The sequence below is a fragment of the Anser cygnoides genome, chromosome 16 (genome assembly GCF_040182565.1).
Source record: "Anser cygnoides isolate HZ-2024a breed goose chromosome 16, Taihu_goose_T2T_genome, whole genome shotgun sequence".
Taxonomy (NCBI): Eukaryota; Metazoa; Chordata; class Aves; order Anseriformes; family Anatidae; genus Anser; species Anser cygnoides.
In genome coordinates, this window is record NC_089888.1 from 13093205 (window position 1) to 13110437 (window position 17233).

A 17233-nucleotide genomic window follows, 5' to 3' on the forward strand; every position below is an offset into this window, starting at 1 on the left:
ATGCCTTGCAAACCACAGACACCCACACAGCCAGCTCCTGTGTCACTTTGCAGATAAACAAACGCTTGGGCCTGTACCTCTGCTGTAATGACACCGGCTGGTTTGTGTGACCAGAAGGCAACATGCCATCTTTTGGTACAGAGGAAACCAGGCTGTTGGAAAACAGGTAGCTGGAGAGATGGAGCTGAAGTCTTCGTGAGGCTTTTGGGATCTGTGGAGAGTGCTAGGGGACTTGTGCCTGAGCAGCTGACCTGTATCCCCTTCAAGAAGTCCTCTCCAGGGGACCTCTCTGCTCCTTTAGAGGTTCATTGGGTGGTTTGGGGACAGGCTGGTTTTGGTGCTAGGGCAGCTTGATCCTCACGGGAGCAGCAGATGTCTCCTGGTGTTCGTGCATCCCTCGTTGCCGTTTCATTTCTTCCCCTCTGTAGGCAGCTCACCTCTCCCCGTTTCTGCTGTTGTGAGAGCAGGAAAGCCAGGAGAGCTGTGTGCGTGCAGGGGAGCTGGAACACGGGGGAGCAGAGCAAGCCGTGCTTCTCCTCACCTCGTGTCCTTCCAAGGTGTCGTCCACGAGGAAAGCTTCCAGCTCTCTGGGGTAAACAGAGAAGCACTGAAATACTTTACGTGCTTTCCAAAACCTGCAGAATTCGGCCATCATTCCTACTTCAGGTGTATTTTGGGAAATATTTGTTCATCTTTCAGCAAACAATGGTGGAAGCGGGGTGGGAAAGGCGCCGGGTGGGAGTGCCGGCGCGGTATGCTGAGAGGCATTTCCTGCCCTTATCTCCGCCACTCGAGGTATTGTCAGCGGGCTTCAGATCTGCAGCCTGTGTTACTGCAGCGGAGATCGCCAGAAAAGATACCTGCGCAGGAACGCCTGCGCGGGGCAGGAGCCATGGGAGGTGGGGAAGAGCTTCCCAGCAAAATGCCTGTGCTTGGGAAAGGCGTTGGTCCCAAAACAAAACCATTTGGGGAAGAGGTCTGCGTTGGTGCCAACCTTGCAGAGCTGCTGGTGGAGGTCAGCTTGAGCAAGTACTTGAATTTCTTGGTAGCGTCTTTCTTAGGAAAAAGTTTGCAAGGATTTGGGTTTGTACCTATGTGGAACTGAAATATTTAATTATTACTGAATATGAACTGAAATATTACTGAAAATGAATATTACTGAATATGAACAGAATATTTAATGACTATTCTCATTATTATTTGTAATTTATTTACTTATACAATCTTTACTTTTGCGATCTTGAGTTCTCATGGGACTGAAACATTTTTTTTGTGTTCAGATCTATTCTGAAACTCTCAAAATAAGGTTTGCAGGTGCTACTGAAGCTGCCCTTGGCCTCTGCTGGCCCTTTACTGCCCAGGACCTGCCTGTGTACTCTGGCTGAGTTTGTTTGTTTTCAGTTTTCAAACCAATTATCTCGCAGAGGAAAGGACATGCCTCGCTGTCAGTCTGCCGAGGTATTTATAGGTGAGGTCAAACCCTGGTGGCAGGTCTGTGGCAATGGTTGAAAGGAGTGGATGTCTCTGCCTTGTGCAACTTGTTGGGACGCTGCGGGCGTGCAGCTTGGACATCTCCCAGCAGCTCCGATATTGTATGTGGTTATTTGCAGCTTACCCTGATTTGGCACGCTAGCCTTGCCATTCGATGTGCGACACGTGAGTCTGTTTGGAACGGATTTGCTCAGTTTGCTTGCGGCACTGACTTTATTTCATGTGCGTCTTTCCCTGTTGAGCGGCTCCTTAAATCTGGGGCGCATTTCCTTCTGCCGGTGATGGGGTGGCTGCCCGTGGGCCTCCCAGCTGACCACTCTGCGGGTGCTGCTGCGAGAGGCTGGCTGGTGTTGTGGTTGCGCCACGAGTCCAGCTCTGATTTAACTGTGCTTCTTGCTCTGAGCATAGAGCCTGTACAGCAGAACCAGAATGGCCTACTGCGTGCTGAAGAGAATATCTGGGGAAAAGTGAAATGAACACAAAACACCGTGTTTTTAAGTGGCTGAGGTGGTTGAAGTGTTGGTAATGCCTCTCTGGGAGACATCTGACCCATCTGCCCTCGGCTAGGACTGGAGTAAGAAGGGGTGATGGATGAAGAAGTGGAGCACAGGTGATGCTTGTGGACGGTAGAAACCTGCCTGAGGATGTGTCGTGGTATCTCTCTCACGGGTTGTCTGAGGAATGACGTTTGTGAAAGACTAAGTAAGATCTTTGTTAGCTCACTTAGGCTTTTTTCTGCTGATAAAAGAAGGCTACCCTGAACTGTAGACATGAAGGAATTGCTTGCTGAAACTGCTACCTAGTCAAGAGGGTTTTGCTTGGGTGTTTGAAGTGGGTGAGAGGTGGAATCACAAAGGCCAGTGAGAAGAGCCAAGCAATTAAAATGCAATAAAAAAACCTTCTTTTGAGATGGTAGGTGTTGCCTGCTGAGTTTTCCAGTGGGCTGGTCTTAATCATTTGTCTACGTGGATGTGACTTGATCCCTCACACTTTCCTCCTCTTTTCAGGCTTCCACCACATTCCTACCACACCCTGCGATGGGCCCTTCCCAGCTCAGCCCCAAGATGCTGGTATAGCACGAGGCCACCGTGATCTTGAGGACCTGTGGAAGGACATCATTTCCAGCTGGGACGTCCTTCACCTCCTCTTTCCTGGCAGAGGCGATGGATGCCCACGTGGACCTCCTGACAGAGCTGCAGCTGCTCGACAAGGTGCCCACGCTGGAGCGACTGCGGGCAGCCCAGAAGCGGAGGGCTCAGCAGCTGAAGAAGTGGGCGCAGTATGAGAAGGAGATGCAGCACAAGAAGCGGAAGCATGAAAAGAAGAGAAATGCTGTTAACCAGAAGAAAGTATCTTTTGAAGCCAGTGTTGCTCTGCTGGAGGCCTCTCTGAGGAATGACTTGGAGGAAGGTAGGATACTTGTATCTGGCAATTTATTTTTTTGGATACCTGTGAGGTCCATGTAGCTCCTCGGTGTGCAGAGGCATCCGCATTGACATCCACGGACAAGACTACCCTTGGCATGGTGTTGATCTCTAGAGTGTTGCCATTTCTGGCATAGCTGCAGGGTTGGGTTGCTGAAAGCACGGTGAGACACCATCGTTACCTAGAATGACACCAGGAGTGGGTGCACAAGTGACAGGATGGGGCAGGAGTTAAGACCAAGATTTGGGAAAAGGAAGACAGCTTTCATCTCTTTCCTTTTCACACTTCCCATTTACAGAAGGTGAGAAACACTCCTTCGCCTTTTGGGTGTGCCTATTTTAGAGGTTTTTTAGAAGTCCGCCACAGGGATTTACATGTCAGTGTAAATCTTTTCAGCTTTTCTGCTCGGGGGATGGATTGAGAGCTACATGGATGTATGAATTTTCCCCATTTAGAATACTGAAATTCATTTCTGTGCTTAATGCTTCCCATAGAAGTGAAAACTCCAAATTGTTCAGAAATCAGTTTAATTGCTCCATTTCTAAGTGGGTCAAAAGGCTTTGCTTTTGTTTAAAATGAAGGGGAAAACGCCTAAAAGTCAATCCAAATTAGCCTTAGTAATGCAATGGGAAAAACCTGTAAGCTCTGGGAAGCCAGGGCTCTGGCAGTGGTTTGGAAATGGGACAGCTGAGCTGAGCTCTGGTGCTTCCAGCAACACTGCTGCTGGGTCTGAGGGCTCCTCAGCCCTGTTGAAGGGACAACGAAAGAGGCCTCTGTTACTCTGCCAAATGAGAGAATTGGGGCTTTGTTCCTACAGTGGCCACTGCAATTCTCCTGTGACTTCTATAAATGAAATACAGAACCTTTCTCTTCCAACACAGTAACATTTTTAAAGCGAAATCCTCTCTGGGAAGAGAGCTTGGGTCACCTGTTTTCCCAGTCCTGCCACTACAAGCAGTGGGCAAGCACCTGGTTTTCCATTTCTGAAGATACCTTTAAGAGGCAGAAATCTGTCTGCCTCACCTCTCCCCCCATCTTTGCCTCATTTCCTACCAACCCAGTCACTGTGTACCACTGCTCATAAAGTCTAAGTCAAGATAGGGGGCTCAACCCTACTAGGAAATAAGGACAAATGCCCCCCAGAGATGTAAAAACATTTCTCTGAGGAGATCTGGAGCAGTCTTTGGGGTTGCGGCTCTGCCAGGTAGTGAAATTGGTGTGATCTTCATCACCCATTGGTGTTGCAGAGACAAAGGAAGATGCCTAGGAAACCTGACCAGTTGGGTTGCGTCTCTGCTAGTGAATGTTGCTCTGGTTTCCAGCATCTTCTGCAAGAAGCAGTGTATGTGGGTAGAAAGCAAGAACCTTGTCTTGTAAGGAACCTCTGAGAGTTATGTTCCTGTTTCTGAGAAGGCCTTTCATGCACCACTACTTGCCCTCACATCCCACCAGTGCACGTTTCATACTGTTTGGAAATGGAGGGATTTGGTGGTGGACTGCATTTCCGCCCAGGTGGTTACAAGCATTTCCAAGTCCTGCTTTGTGTCTGTGTCTGTGCGTTCATTTGTTACCTCTCCATGGGAGAGCAGACCTGTGATAATGAGTAGCAACCTGCAGGCTTTTCTTTCTTTCTTCCTTGCTTTAAAGGTTTAACAATTGCTTCCAGCTCTCTGCTCCACTGAGCCTGTGTTTCTCACTCTGAGCAGTTCTGGTCTTCTAGGAAAGCCCCATCAACAAAGCCAACTAGAGCCGTGCTGTGAAATTATATCTGCTAGCATCACCTGAGGTGACAGATATATGACATTTATCACCCATGCCTGTACAGACAGACACTTGGCAGCATGTGGTATGGTTTTGAGCACAGCTGCAGGTGCTCACAGTGCTGGGGTGGGCAGTGAGCACCTCATCGTCCCCCTCTTCATGCAGCGGTGGTGCCTCTGCTCAGCGCTGGGGCTCCCATCGTGTTGGCCTCTTTCCCTTGGTGAGCCCAGGTCGCGACTGCAGGCCTTAACCATGGGTGTTTCCCCTGCGTAGCTGGGTTTCTCAGATGCCTCAAGTTTCTTAAACCTGATGGGTTTGGTGGTCAGTTAAGTCCTAAAAATAGCCTGTGGGCAGGGTCTGTCCTTTTGTGCTGTGGCACCAGTATAAAGGGAAGGAGAGGATGGCATTGATCCCAGTTGCCAAACTGGGAAAATTCCTTATCAAGAGCCCTAGGCCAAAGTGAGTGAATTCATGGCCTTTTGAAGGTCCCAGGGGATGATTTCAGCATATGAATCATCTTTTGTTTCCATGTGGGAAGTGAAGGGGGAGGAGAAATATACATTATTAAAAAGTTGAGAAGTTTCTGTGAGGGAAGTTAGAGCTGGGGGTGCCGTTAGCACTCGTCATCTCTGAACTACCTCTGAGCGGGCGTGCAATTTCCATCCTTTATTAGTTTTCTCTATTTTTTTTTTAACATTCTCACTCCTGAGGTGGAAGAAGGGATGACAGTAGGTGCCATGCAATGAAATTAGGGATGAGCGGAGGTGAAGAGCAAGTTAGCTTTCTCTCTGGAAGGTGTGTTGTGCTGTGGCGTGGCCTCCTGATGGAGGTGGGCCAAGTCCCGAGAGATGGCAGCAGCAGGGCAGGAACCTGACCCTGCCCTTCAGAGCTCTGTGTCCCCCGGGGCCTGGCCGTGCTGACTGCGTCTGCTGCTTCCTGCGTCTCACACGGGTGTGATTGAAATAGCAGCACTTGTTTTGCTCAAAAAACAACCTTTTGCTTTCAAAATCCCGTGTCAGCCTGGAAGGTGTTTGCTTGGAGGGTGGAGACGCTGAGAGCAGCTCAGGCGTGAGGAGAGGTGACAGCGGAGCTGCCTGGCCCTGCTGCCACGTGCGCAGCCCAGGGCCCGAGCTGGTGGCACTGGGGACATGGTGTGGTCATGTGGGGGGATTTTTGGAGAAAGAGTTATTTGTGTGGAGCCTTGTAGGTCTGTGTGGGACACGGCTTGTAGCCCCATGACAGGTACTACGATGGGTTCACGTCATACCTGCTCCTTTCAGCCAAAGGCCAAGCCCCACAGCTTCCTGTCTTGGGATGGCGAGGCAGTGAAATGGGGCTGAAGGAGATAGCTCTGACGGGGCATGTGGGCAGGAGCTGCGTGCATCTCCTGCAACGGATCTGTCAAAACGTCCCCGGTTTAGCAAACAAGCTGCTGCGAAATGCTCGCTGAGATCTCTGCTGACAGGACCAGGCCTGGGCCAGCCGCCCCCCACGGCTGCAGAGTGCTGGCTGGGACCTGCGGTTTGAAGCTGAAGTACCTACAGACAGCTCCGAGGGGACAATGGGGGGCTCCCAGGTGCCAGACAGGACCCACTCCATCCTCCCCCATGGAGGAGCTGGGAAGGCCACGCTCTGGGGGAGCATCATGCCCAATAGTTACTGTAAAAGAAAATATACTGAAGCCCCAAGCCCAGCTCTAGGCACAACCTGAGCTGGCTGCAGGATGATGCTGTAGATGGGTTGGATGGGTGGGGGAGTCACTGGGAGATCTGGAAAGGAGATCTGTCCGTTGTGTCTGCTGGACCAGGGGATGCAGTTACAGGGGATGAGAGGAGGAAAAACAGAATGGCAGCTCTGTGCTTGTCGTGAAGTGCATCTGCTGTGGGATAGGAGACGGATGGGCACTGGGGTAAAGCTAGGAGGGAGGACCCCAGGCTAGCTGTATTATAGTGGTGTTGTATTTAACCTCTGTTCTAACAGTTATGAAGGAGATTTGCTTTATAATGCAAAAAACTGTATAGCTACTGTACTAATTTCCAAGAAATTACAAGGGCTGCCGAAGGCTGCGAGGTGGTGGAAGGATGCTGTTGGCAGGAGGCTGGTCCCAGGGTGGTGTCTGCTGTCGGGCTGTCGAGTGTGGGGCTTTCTGCATCACTGAGCTGCCGTAAGAGCAGTTCTGGGGAGCTGAGAGAGAGGCTGGCATCCCGTAAATGGAAAAAAAAAAAGAGCTCCCAGTGGCCACCTGCAAGGACACATGGCATTTTCTGCCTGGAAGTGCCTTTGCATGCCTGGCCAACTTGCAGGGGGAGCTTCTATCCCAATAGCAGAGGCTGGAGGGTTCACCTTAGCTATGGGGCGAGCTGTGCTCCTTTCAGGAAACCATGGGAGAAATAACGCCCCTGAAGGACTGACTCACCTTCCTGCAGTGCTGAAAGTGCCCTGGTTTCTCCTGCTCCATCCCTGCGGGTTCCCGTCCCCGTGGGCGCAGCTCCAGCAGCATCACTGCATGCGGCGAAGTCCTTCAGCCCCCACCTCCTGTGAGCAAAACTTTGTCAGGGCCAGAGAGTGCCGTAAAACTGTTTCTGGAGGAATTCAAACGTGTAAAAAGGATCCTAATGGTTGGTGTGCCAAAAGGGGAATGAAAACTCAGCGTAGGACCTGGCATCCAGCAGACTTGATCCTGTGAGCAGTTTGGGGTTTGCTGGGCCCTTGCCCCCACCCCACCACCTTGCACACTCTGTATGGGGTAGTACAGAGCGAGCTGAGGTGGCCTTTCATCTCATTGAGATTTCCACCACAAGAGTGTAAATATTGCACAGCTTATTCATACAAGCACATCCCCCAAGTTTCCCTTCCTAATGACCCTTAAATCCTAAATGCTTGGTAATACGGAAGGTGAGGGTGACAAGCCCTTGTGTGCGAGAAGCACAGCCCTCCCCGGGCAGCTCCTTTCCGCTTTTTGGAATAAAACCAACCTTGTCATTTGCAAAGGCACTTTAAAGAGAGGCCCTAATTAGTGTCTATAAATTGCTTTCGTTAACCTTTCCTAGCTGATGTGATCTGTTCCCTTGTTACTAAAAACCTTTTATGAGGTGCCTTAATTTTCCACCCACATTATTAGTCTCCTGAAGCTTTTTACATAGAGTTCCTGTGTCCAAGTCTATGAGCAAGTGCATTTATCTGTTTCAGAAGATTTTTCTCCTGGGTTTTGTGCCCTTTGAAGGGCTCTGAAAGAAAGTGTCTTTTATTGCCAGCAGTCTGAGTGTATACCTGTGCTTTTGGGGAATGACTCGAGTCAGAAGCGAAGAGTTTCTGCTCAATAACAAAAGCATTTCTCGAGTTTTTAAACTCCGTTGGTGTGGAAATGAAACCCCTTCTCTTCAAGAAGCTACGTGTGGGAGCTCTTGGCAGTGACGGATTTTGTTAATTTTGTTAATGGCAGTTGGTATGTCTTCCAAAAGCAGATTCACGCACTTGGCCAGATTTAACTTGGCTTTTTTCACACAATCTGAACCTGATGCCAAGGCGGGGTAGCTCGCATATGACAGCTAACGAGATGTCATCTGGGAGCACAGGCAATATTGAATATGCAACTTTCTCTGTTGTCATAACAAGTAAATTTTTTTTCCCCCTGACTTGCTGGAGTTTCAGTGAAGTGGGAACATTATTTCCATAAGAGCTTGAAATGCAAACTTTCCTTTTTGGAAATTACTGCTGAAAGTCCATCTCAGATTTACCTCCCCGGATTTGAGTCAACTGAAACGTTTTTGTTTCAAACTCTTTTTCAACAAGTTTTAAGATGTGACCAGAAAATGCATATTGTTTATTTTTTTTAAATATAAAAATGAAATATTCCCTTAACAACTTTTTTTTTTTTTAATGTTGCACAAGCCGTTGTGGAAAAGCATTGGTTTCAGTGGGTTGAGCCTCTTCATGATGGTCATTTTGTGGAAGAGCCGGGGTGCCTGCTCGCTGGGCGCTGGCTGCTGGGTGTGCTGAGCATCGCTGTGTGCCGTTTCAAGGTGTGAGTTGAGAAGTGGGATTTTCCCATGTGTATGCACCAGAAACTCTGCATCTGTGGAGTCTCTCAATTCCTAGTAAGGCTCGTAACACTGCACCCAGCGAGCAAGTGCTTTTCCTGGCTAAAACACAAACTGCAAATGCACACTGTAATAACACATCCTGACTGTCCTTGCTAAGACACAGAAATACAGGGATCCTGGATGGGATTTTTTTAACTGAAATTAAACCTCCAAATGTTTGGATGCTCGTCTGCCCACCCACACCTCCCTGGGCACATCTTCCCATTTGTGCTGTATTTCAGCAGTGCAAGCTGTCAGCTCATGCCATGGAAATGGGTTGGTTTCATGTTGTTTCAGTTTCTGGCTTTTATGTGTGCCAGTTTCTACCATTTCTCATGCTACTGAAAGTATTTTTTTGTGCATCTTGTAATAATCTTAGCAAATAAGCACTGCATGTTGGGTTCAAACTGCTTGTCCCTCTAGGAAGGTGGTTCTGTTTGGATTCAAGATGTTTTAAATTAAAGAGGGATTGGTCAATGGCTGTTGCTGCTCCCAGATTTTGTTTCTTACTAAAAGAGACTTAAATCACCTTAATTTTCTTCTAAAATTTGCCTACAATATATTGTGGAAGTGAAAGTCAGGAACCATCTGCTCGGCTGCATTAAAAAACCTGAGCTGTCTGCACATCGTTCTCTTTTTTTCAGAAAAGCACACTAAAAAGTTGAGTTTCCTGGCAGTGAATGGCTCCTATCTGCCGTTGCTGTGTATCAGGGACGCTGTGCAGACGAGGATGCATGGGCTACGCGTTTAAATCCGGCACAACATATTTGTGCTGTTGATGGTCTCCACGCACCTGTAAGAAGGGAGTGTTCAGAGGGAGATCGAGGCAGTGGGCAGCAGAGGCCGAAGCTCTTGGCACGGTGCAGCAGGTAGGATACGTCAGGTCACCATCTGCTCTCCAACCCTGCCCGGCCAAATCACAGCAGGGGGGGCTCGGGCGCTGTGGCTGCCTCTGCTGGGAGCCTCGGGGCTTCTGTCAGCCAAAGGCGGGTTGCTGCTGGTGCTGCGATTCAGCCGGCTGCTCGGGAGTGCTCGTGCGTACAGCAAAGCGCTAAATGTCTCGCATTGAACCTCTCCGTTCCCCGTCCTGGCTGCTCTGCCCCGATGACGTTGGGGCAGCCTTGAGTGGCTGCTTGTTCTTGTTCCTGTTGTTATCTATGGGCTGCCAAATGTCAAAGTCAGAACTTCCAAATCTCAGCCCAATAATATTTGCCGATCTATTGCTGGCATTTCGAGCCAGTAGCTTCCCAGCTTGTTTGTCCTTGTGGCTTCCCCAGGGGGAATCGCTGCCTGCTGTCCGGATGAGGGGGACCAAGGCACAGAAGGGAAGCGATGGGGCCGATACGGGTTGGGCCAAGCAGCTCGCCTGGCCGCCTGCTCGGTGGGATAAGGCTGGAGGGCTGATGCTGCAGCTCCTCGCTCTGAGGGGCTGTGACACGGGGTTTCTTGCACTCGTGGTGCTTCTTGCCTGCCTGGCTGCCCTCCAGGTGTGTGCTGTTTCCTACGCTCAGATAACTGCGTGTTTTGTCCCACTCCAATAATGAGCAACAGGAGCGTGAATAACAGCTCAGTCAGGGACCCCGGGTATTTTCTGCGTAACAAGCAGCAGCAACCTGGAGCGAAATATCGGCTCTCTGCCCCCGCTGGCTGTGACCTCCCCACTGCAGCGCTGTGCTGTGATAGCTAATCCAGTTCTGCCAGAGGTACGGAAGGTGTCAGCCTGGTCGCTCTTAAGCACTCCCTGTTACCTGGCATTTTGCAGCATCATTGTGTTTACACATAGGTTTTGTTTGTATATGTACTTTAAAAAAAAAAAAAAAAGGCACGGTTCCACAGCCAACTCTTTGTAAATGAATAGTGGTGGAGAAATGAATATTTCTGGAGGTGAAGCCCTCTTGCAGGACCAAGTCGTACAGTTCTGATTTACCCTCCTGTACCTGAGGAAGCAGTGTTTGGGTGTCATGCCTGCGCAGGAGGAACTTGGCTGCAAGCCGTGGCAGTGCATGGCTGCAGGCTCTGCTTTTTGCCCCCTCTCCTGGCCAAGGAGAACTTTAAAGGTGGATTAAATCTATTTTTTCCAGATTTAAATTCCTTCCTTGCTGGATTGAGGCCAGCCCTGCTCAGCTGGTGTAGGTTTCTTCCTCCTAGAATCATGGAAAATAGAGGTTGAGCAGGCCCTGGGAGGTCATGTAATCCACCTCTTGCCCCAAGGCAGGATCAACTGTATCTAAAATGCTTGCTAATGAGGCTGGAGTTAGGTATCTTAGTGTATTTATAGGCATCTCCACAACACGAGAGCACACATTACCTGTGCAAACAGTCCAGCTTCTCCTTCAGTTCTGTGCATTCTTCCCACTTGCTTATATTTATCCTATTTATCCTCTTTTTTTTTCTTTTTTTTGCTTTGCATCCCATCCTTATGCTTCTTGACTGAGTTTTCCTACTTCCGTGAAGAATGCTCTAATTCTTTCTCTAACAGCAGTTGCTATGGCAGCTGGTTCAGGCAGTGCCTTATAACCTAGTGCAGAGCTGCTTTTACATACACATTCACTGCTTGGTTTTTCCTCTGGAGCCTGGCCAGATCTTTGGGAAACCTTATCATCTGCAGCAAATGTCTTGACAAAAGAAAAAAAAAATCATATTCTGGCACCGCCATTAAAAATGTCCTAAGCCTTGCCTACTCTCTAAGCCGTCACCCGGAGGATGCTAAATAGGACAGGAAGCACACTGTTTAATTCTGTCTGCTGATGCCTTTGTAATCAAGAGCTGAGATGCAATCAAGCACCCTGCACTCCTTTTAATTCGGGGAACAAGAGCCCATGTGCAGCTCCTAGCAAGCAGATGCAGTTTCCACTGAGGTCCCTGCAATTTGCAACTGCTTATTGCTGAACGTGGCCTCTGCATTCCCTAGATAGCATGAAGCAGACTGGCTGTAAACGTTACTCGTGTAGGAAAGCGCCTTAAGTTGCTCTGTTGTTTCTCATGCTCAATGTGCATTTTGTAACAGTTTGCAGCATCCGTCGGTTTGGCCGAGGGTTTCGAGCTCCATCGTGGTTCCCTTTTTCCTGGTCGGCTGCCCTGCTCTGCCTGGCCCTGCCTTGCAGGTGGCTCAGAGGGGTGGTCCCCGCCTTGAGCACCAAGCTCTTAACTGCTACGGGGAACTTGCAAAAGCCTCATTTCAATGTGTGTGCCTTCGCCTGGGCTGACAAGAGAGATCTTATTAGTAAACTGTGCTCGCACGCAGTCTTCATTGGCTTCTCCAGCCCTCTTTTAACCTGGCTGGCAGCTGATGCTTCACGCGGCGGAGAAGCGCTGTCTGCATGCAGCTTGCGTCTTGTCCTGGTTGCGTTACGCCCACATCTGTCTGGAAGCCTCCACGTCTTGAGTGGGTGGGGGGGATTCTGGCACCTTCAAAGTATTTCCACGTTGGTCCGGTTCAGAACAGCAAAGGTTAGGGGTCGAGTGCTGATAGCTGCCCGGTGCCGGCTGAAACGATAACGCTCGAGCACAGAGTGAGGCAGAATGGCTTGGTGTATTCAAGCAAAGTCCTTCACATTTTCCACTCTGAAAGATCCTCTCTGTCAAAAATGTCAGTTTCAATAAAAGCAACATTTGACCAAGACAATACTCCTGAATGAAAACACGAAGCCCTTGCAGAGGGATACAGCAGCCTTCCTGTGCCGAGGTGTCCCCGCTGCAGGACGCCTACCCTCTGCCCCTGCCTTGGGGTGAGGAAGTCCCCTGGCAGTGCCTACCAGCCCTCGGCCTCTGGAGGGGGGAAGGAGCGATGCCCCTGCAGCAGAAGACAGCCATTTCGCTCGTGTCAAGGACGCGGAGAGGAGAGCACTTGTTGCGTCTGTCTGCCAGGGTTAGGTTTGTGTCCCCTGTACTGCCCACGGAGACAAAAGAGGTCTGAACTGGAGGGCTGTGCTCAAGCCCCAGGAAAGTCTGTCAGCCCTGCAGGGACCAGCTCCTGGCTGAGAAGCGACACGCGGGGCTCCCACAGACCCCGAGTTTCAACCTACTTAGCTCAGACTCTTTCTATGACTTTCGAACTTTTCCGACCTGGTTTATTTTTCCATTTTGGATTCTGTTGGTTCGTCTTTAATTAGCAAACTGTTAGGCCACAGCAGGGCTCCACAGGCACTAAATGGGACTCTGCTTTTAATTCCAGCTCTGGTTTGGTAGCCCGAAATAGCAGCCTTTAGGAAGGGCCAAGCTCCCCCGAAGGAGGACAGTCCCCGTGGACCTGCACAGGGACATTCTCCTGGCTGTCAGGCTGTTGAGCACAGGGTTTTCTTTCTTCCTAACAGTGATGCTGTCAAAACAATGATGTTCGCCCTGGATGAGATACGAGGCTCCAGCACAGGCTGTAAGCAGTCAACCTCCAACCTGCTTCTTGGTGCGGTGCCGAAATGGCAGCGTGTCTGGGCCGATAGGTGACAGCAGGTCATGGAGAGGTGCTCACAGTCCACCGTGCTCTTGTTAGAAAGGCCGGTGGCGTTAAAACTTCCTGTTAAAAGGCAACCCAAAGGGATTCCCTGTGTGCTTTCGTAGTAAATTTATTCTTCAATAACTTAAACCACGCGGTTGTGAAACAGCCATGAACACGCTGCCACTCTGCCCCCTGGCCCAAATTATTCTGATCTGTGACAATTTTCCATCACTCCTCAGAGCAAGGAGAGCTGTCGCTTGAGGACCGGTCAGCACTGAAGCTGTACCACGGGTTCAAAATTTGGGTCGTGGTCGCACTGTCAGTGCTCTAACATTTCCCGTGCACTTCGTAATGGTAACATTTGTGGTATCGGTCTATCCAGTTATCCTAAGGGGAACGAGAGCAGGGAATATTTCTCGTTTCACTTGCATTCAAAGGCTTGCCTGCCAGCTGAAGGGCAGTGCTTGCTGACTAATACACTCCTGCGAGGTGGGCCTGGCGGCTCGGACTGCAGCTGGAGGTGAAGGGAGCTGTGCCCCGAGCAGTGCAGCGGTGACGAGGCAGGGGTCTGGCCATCTGGCTTTGCGTGAGCCTTCCGTTTTTCTCTTCATCCTGAAAGCCTCCAGAAGCACATTGCTCCCTGAGCCTTTCTGGACCGAGCTCTGGTAGGAGCACATTCAGCTACCATTAGCTGTGGGCTTCTTGTGCACCCTGGAGCATTTTGGCCCGGGTCTTGTGAAGATACTGGGATATTTTAAGTTCCACTGAAGTCCATTTGTTTTGGTCACCTCATGCCTTTGTTCTGCTTAAGAACACAGAGTCTGTCTGCTGAATACTCAGCTCCCTTCTGGAGGATGGCGTGCAGAGCCCCAGCTCAGGCGTTTCTGTCCTGGGGCATTAAAACACACCCATGTGGCGTTTTGGGGATTGCCCCGATCAGCCCCAGGAGCTCCCAGCAGCAGTGGAAATGCCTTCTCTCCTTGCTGCAGGGAGGAGCATTTCCCCAGGAACAGGAAAAACGCAGGGGATGTCGCCAGCTGCCCGCTGAGCTGCTGACATTGACTTCAGACTCGGCTTTGCAATGTCACGGCGGCAGCGCCACGGTCGCCAGCAGCCTCGGCTCCCTGTGCCTGCTGGAAGGAGCTGCCCCCTGCAGCATCGTGCCTGGGGGCCCTGAGATGCTGGAGCTTTGGTGCTTCAAATCCCCGTGGGCTGACCCTGGGGATAAGGACACCGGCAGCGCTGTTGCTGTGTAATTGGGAGATGAAAGTAACAGCTAGTTGTCACCCCCAGACCGTGCTTGGACTGGGCCGCAAGAGACAGTCCTGCCCCAAAGGGGGGCTGTGTGGGCCAGAGATCTCCCACAGGTTAGCACGTGTGTTCGTAGCATTAAACAACAAAAAACAACAAAACCCAAAAGGGGCCCGATCACATGCCGGGCTTTTTTTGTCCTAGTACCTAACAATGTCCAACCCACTGCCGCTCCCTGAGGGTGCTGGGTGGTGTCTGCCTCAAGCACAGACAGGGACCTTTGGTGAGGCTCCTGCTGAGCCCTGGCTACATTTCTTATCTCTTGCTAAAATTTGAGGAGCCTTGTCCGGGCTGGGCACTGGCCCTTTTGTTGTGGTCGGTCCCTGTGTTTCTGTCGGGAAGCCCATGGATTCTGCCGCTCCGCTGGCAGCCTGCAGCCTGGCAGATGTGTGCGGAAGGGGGGAGCCCCCCAGGGAGGTGGCCCTGGAGCTGGAGAACCCCAAGTGCCTCCTGGGGTGTGCATCTGCCTGCTCCCGACGCTATGGGAGCATTTCTGCACAGCGGCGACTCGTCTCAGCGTTACAGCTCCGAGGGCTGGCAAAGGCAAGCGGGGTGATGCTCTGGGGGTAGGTGGGGGGAAGGCCGGAGGTCTCCTGGACGGAATGAGAAGCCTTGGATGAAAGTCTCATTTACCAGGGATCTTATGGGGAAGAAGCTGGTGGAGGCATCGCAGGAGGAGAGTGGGGAAGCTGGAGCGGTGCTGGGGTGAGCGTGGGTGGCATGGAGCAGCAGGAGGAGCGTGGGCAGGGCACCCACCACGGCTGGTGGTCCTGCAGAGACGTTTGGGGTGCAGCCTGCCCCAGCTCCAGGACAGCCTCCTGGAGGAACAGAAGTCTCCTGAGATTTGGCATGATTTTCAGCATGCAGGGAGCAAGAAAGAGAACATCTGCCTGTTCTTGTGCCTCCCCTGGCACGGGCACAGCTCCAGAAAGCAGTAGGATGGGCAGGAGCACGCGGGACGCTGCCAGAGCAGCATCCTCTGAGAGCGCTGTCTGACCGGCCCTGGGGCAGGAGTCATTAACCCGAGTTTTGGGGAGAGCAGGGTCTGCTCAGCCTGCGTGCCTCCCACAGTGGAGATGCCTTCATTAGCCAGCCCCGCGTTAACGAGCAGCCCTGTAGCTGTGCTGTGAGCAGGAGCGTTAATGCCTGACCAGTGGGGCAGGAGCCCAGACACCCAGCAAGTCACCGAGTGGTCCCATTTAATCAAAATTAGCCCCTTGTAAGCGGTGTTAGTGGCCCTGGATAAGAGTGAGCTCACCTCGGGGTGCGAGGGTTTCTGCTGGGAGCCCCATCAGGCTTCTTCCAGGGACAGACGCGGTACCCCCGCGTGTGCATCGTGTCCCTGCAAGATGCAGCACCGCGAGCATCCCGGGCTGAGCACCAGGGCAATGCTGACGTGCCCTGGCCTAGCCCGAACGTGGCTTTCCTGGGAGCGGGATGCCAGCACCTGAACCACCTCCTGCCCTCACAGCCGTGCCCGCTGCCTGGGACGGGCCGAGCCCAGCAGCACGGCTTCGACCCGCCGGCGAGCAGGACAGACTGCCCAGCAAAGGCAGGGGGACACTGCCAGCCGGCAGCGAGCATCGCTTACTCTCATTAATTTTTTTTTCAGGCTTTTTTTTATGGCCTATTTCATTTGGATTGGGGAAGTAAGCTACGGGGAAGGAAGCTGCCCTTATTTCAAAGAGTCTACCCCTAGCCTGTAAATCTGGGCCAGATCCGCTGGTACATGCTGGCTGCTTTGTCCGACCATAATAATAACCATAAATGTCACTTTATAGCTGATCTGCTTTGCCAGATGGATCTGGACCGGCCTCCCTCCCCTTCCTAATCAGGTTAGTTTTCCTTTGATCTGCCCCTGTTAGGAGAAACCCAAACCGATGCAGCTTTATTCCCATCCATTTTCCATTCAGCCGATGGCTCTTTACACGAGGCCACCTCAGCTCTGCCTGAATTACGGCTGAGTTGTCTCACCTGTAGCAGGTGTATCACTTTGTAAATCTTAGCTAATATTCACTGGGACTTTTATTTTTCCAGAAGTTTCGTTTAATTTTCAGACAGATTATTTTTAAGTTGGCAAATGCACTAGCTTTAAGCAGAGGACATTTGCTGCTAGCTGTCAAAAGGAAAGCACTAAATCGCTAATTATTGATCGTTGCTTTATTGGGCCTCGGCTGCACTGATTTGCCGTGCAGAGCATCGCTTCCTCATACTCCGACTGTCTTCAGGAAAGCTGATCTCTGTAAGTCCTGCCCTCTCGATGACAGTGACTTACGTTTGGAGGAAAAAACTAGCTCAGGATAAAAACCTGCGACAGCCCCAGATTTGAATCGCCTGCTTTTAGGAGCACACAAATATGACCTGTGCTGGTGTGCCTGTTTTTGGGAGGACAAAAACGTGCTGGTGTGCTGTAAAGTCCTCGCACAACGCGCGTTCCTTGCCCATATTTACATATTCCCCGCACAGTTTACTTCTGCACGTAAATCCTGCCCGCACCCGTGATGTGCTGTGTTTTCCCAGACGCAGCAGGGCGTAGTGAACGCCATGGTTTGTTTGTTTGCTTTGCACGGGCCTGGTTTTGAGAACAAGCCTCGAGTTACTGTGAGACAAGATAAGAGCGGTTCGGGGAAGTGGAGATGTTCCTGTCTCGCTGCGGGGCTCGGCTGCCGAACTGCGCTTCCCGTGACTCAGAGCGGCAGCGGGGCACCGGCTTCCTGTGAAATCACTC

General features: G+C 51.2%; 1 protein-coding gene across 5 annotated transcripts in view; it reads left to right on the forward strand.

The window, feature by feature from the left end:
- PPP1R16B (protein phosphatase 1 regulatory subunit 16B) overlaps window positions 1–17233 on the forward strand; it is a 55741-nt gene that overhangs the window by 14424 nt on the left and 24084 nt on the right. For 4 of the 5 annotated variants that reach the window (XM_013192958.3, XM_048049114.2, XM_066978593.1 and 1 more), the window contains exon 2: window positions 2499–2901. In XM_013192958.3, coding sequence (XP_013048412.2) covers window positions 2655–2901 — 247 coding nt within the window. In that variant the 5' untranslated portion in view covers window positions 2499–2654. Of the gene's footprint in view, window positions 1–797; window positions 1016–2498; window positions 2902–17233 lie in introns of those variants that run through there. The other variant, XM_013192960.3, reaches the window with a different exon arrangement.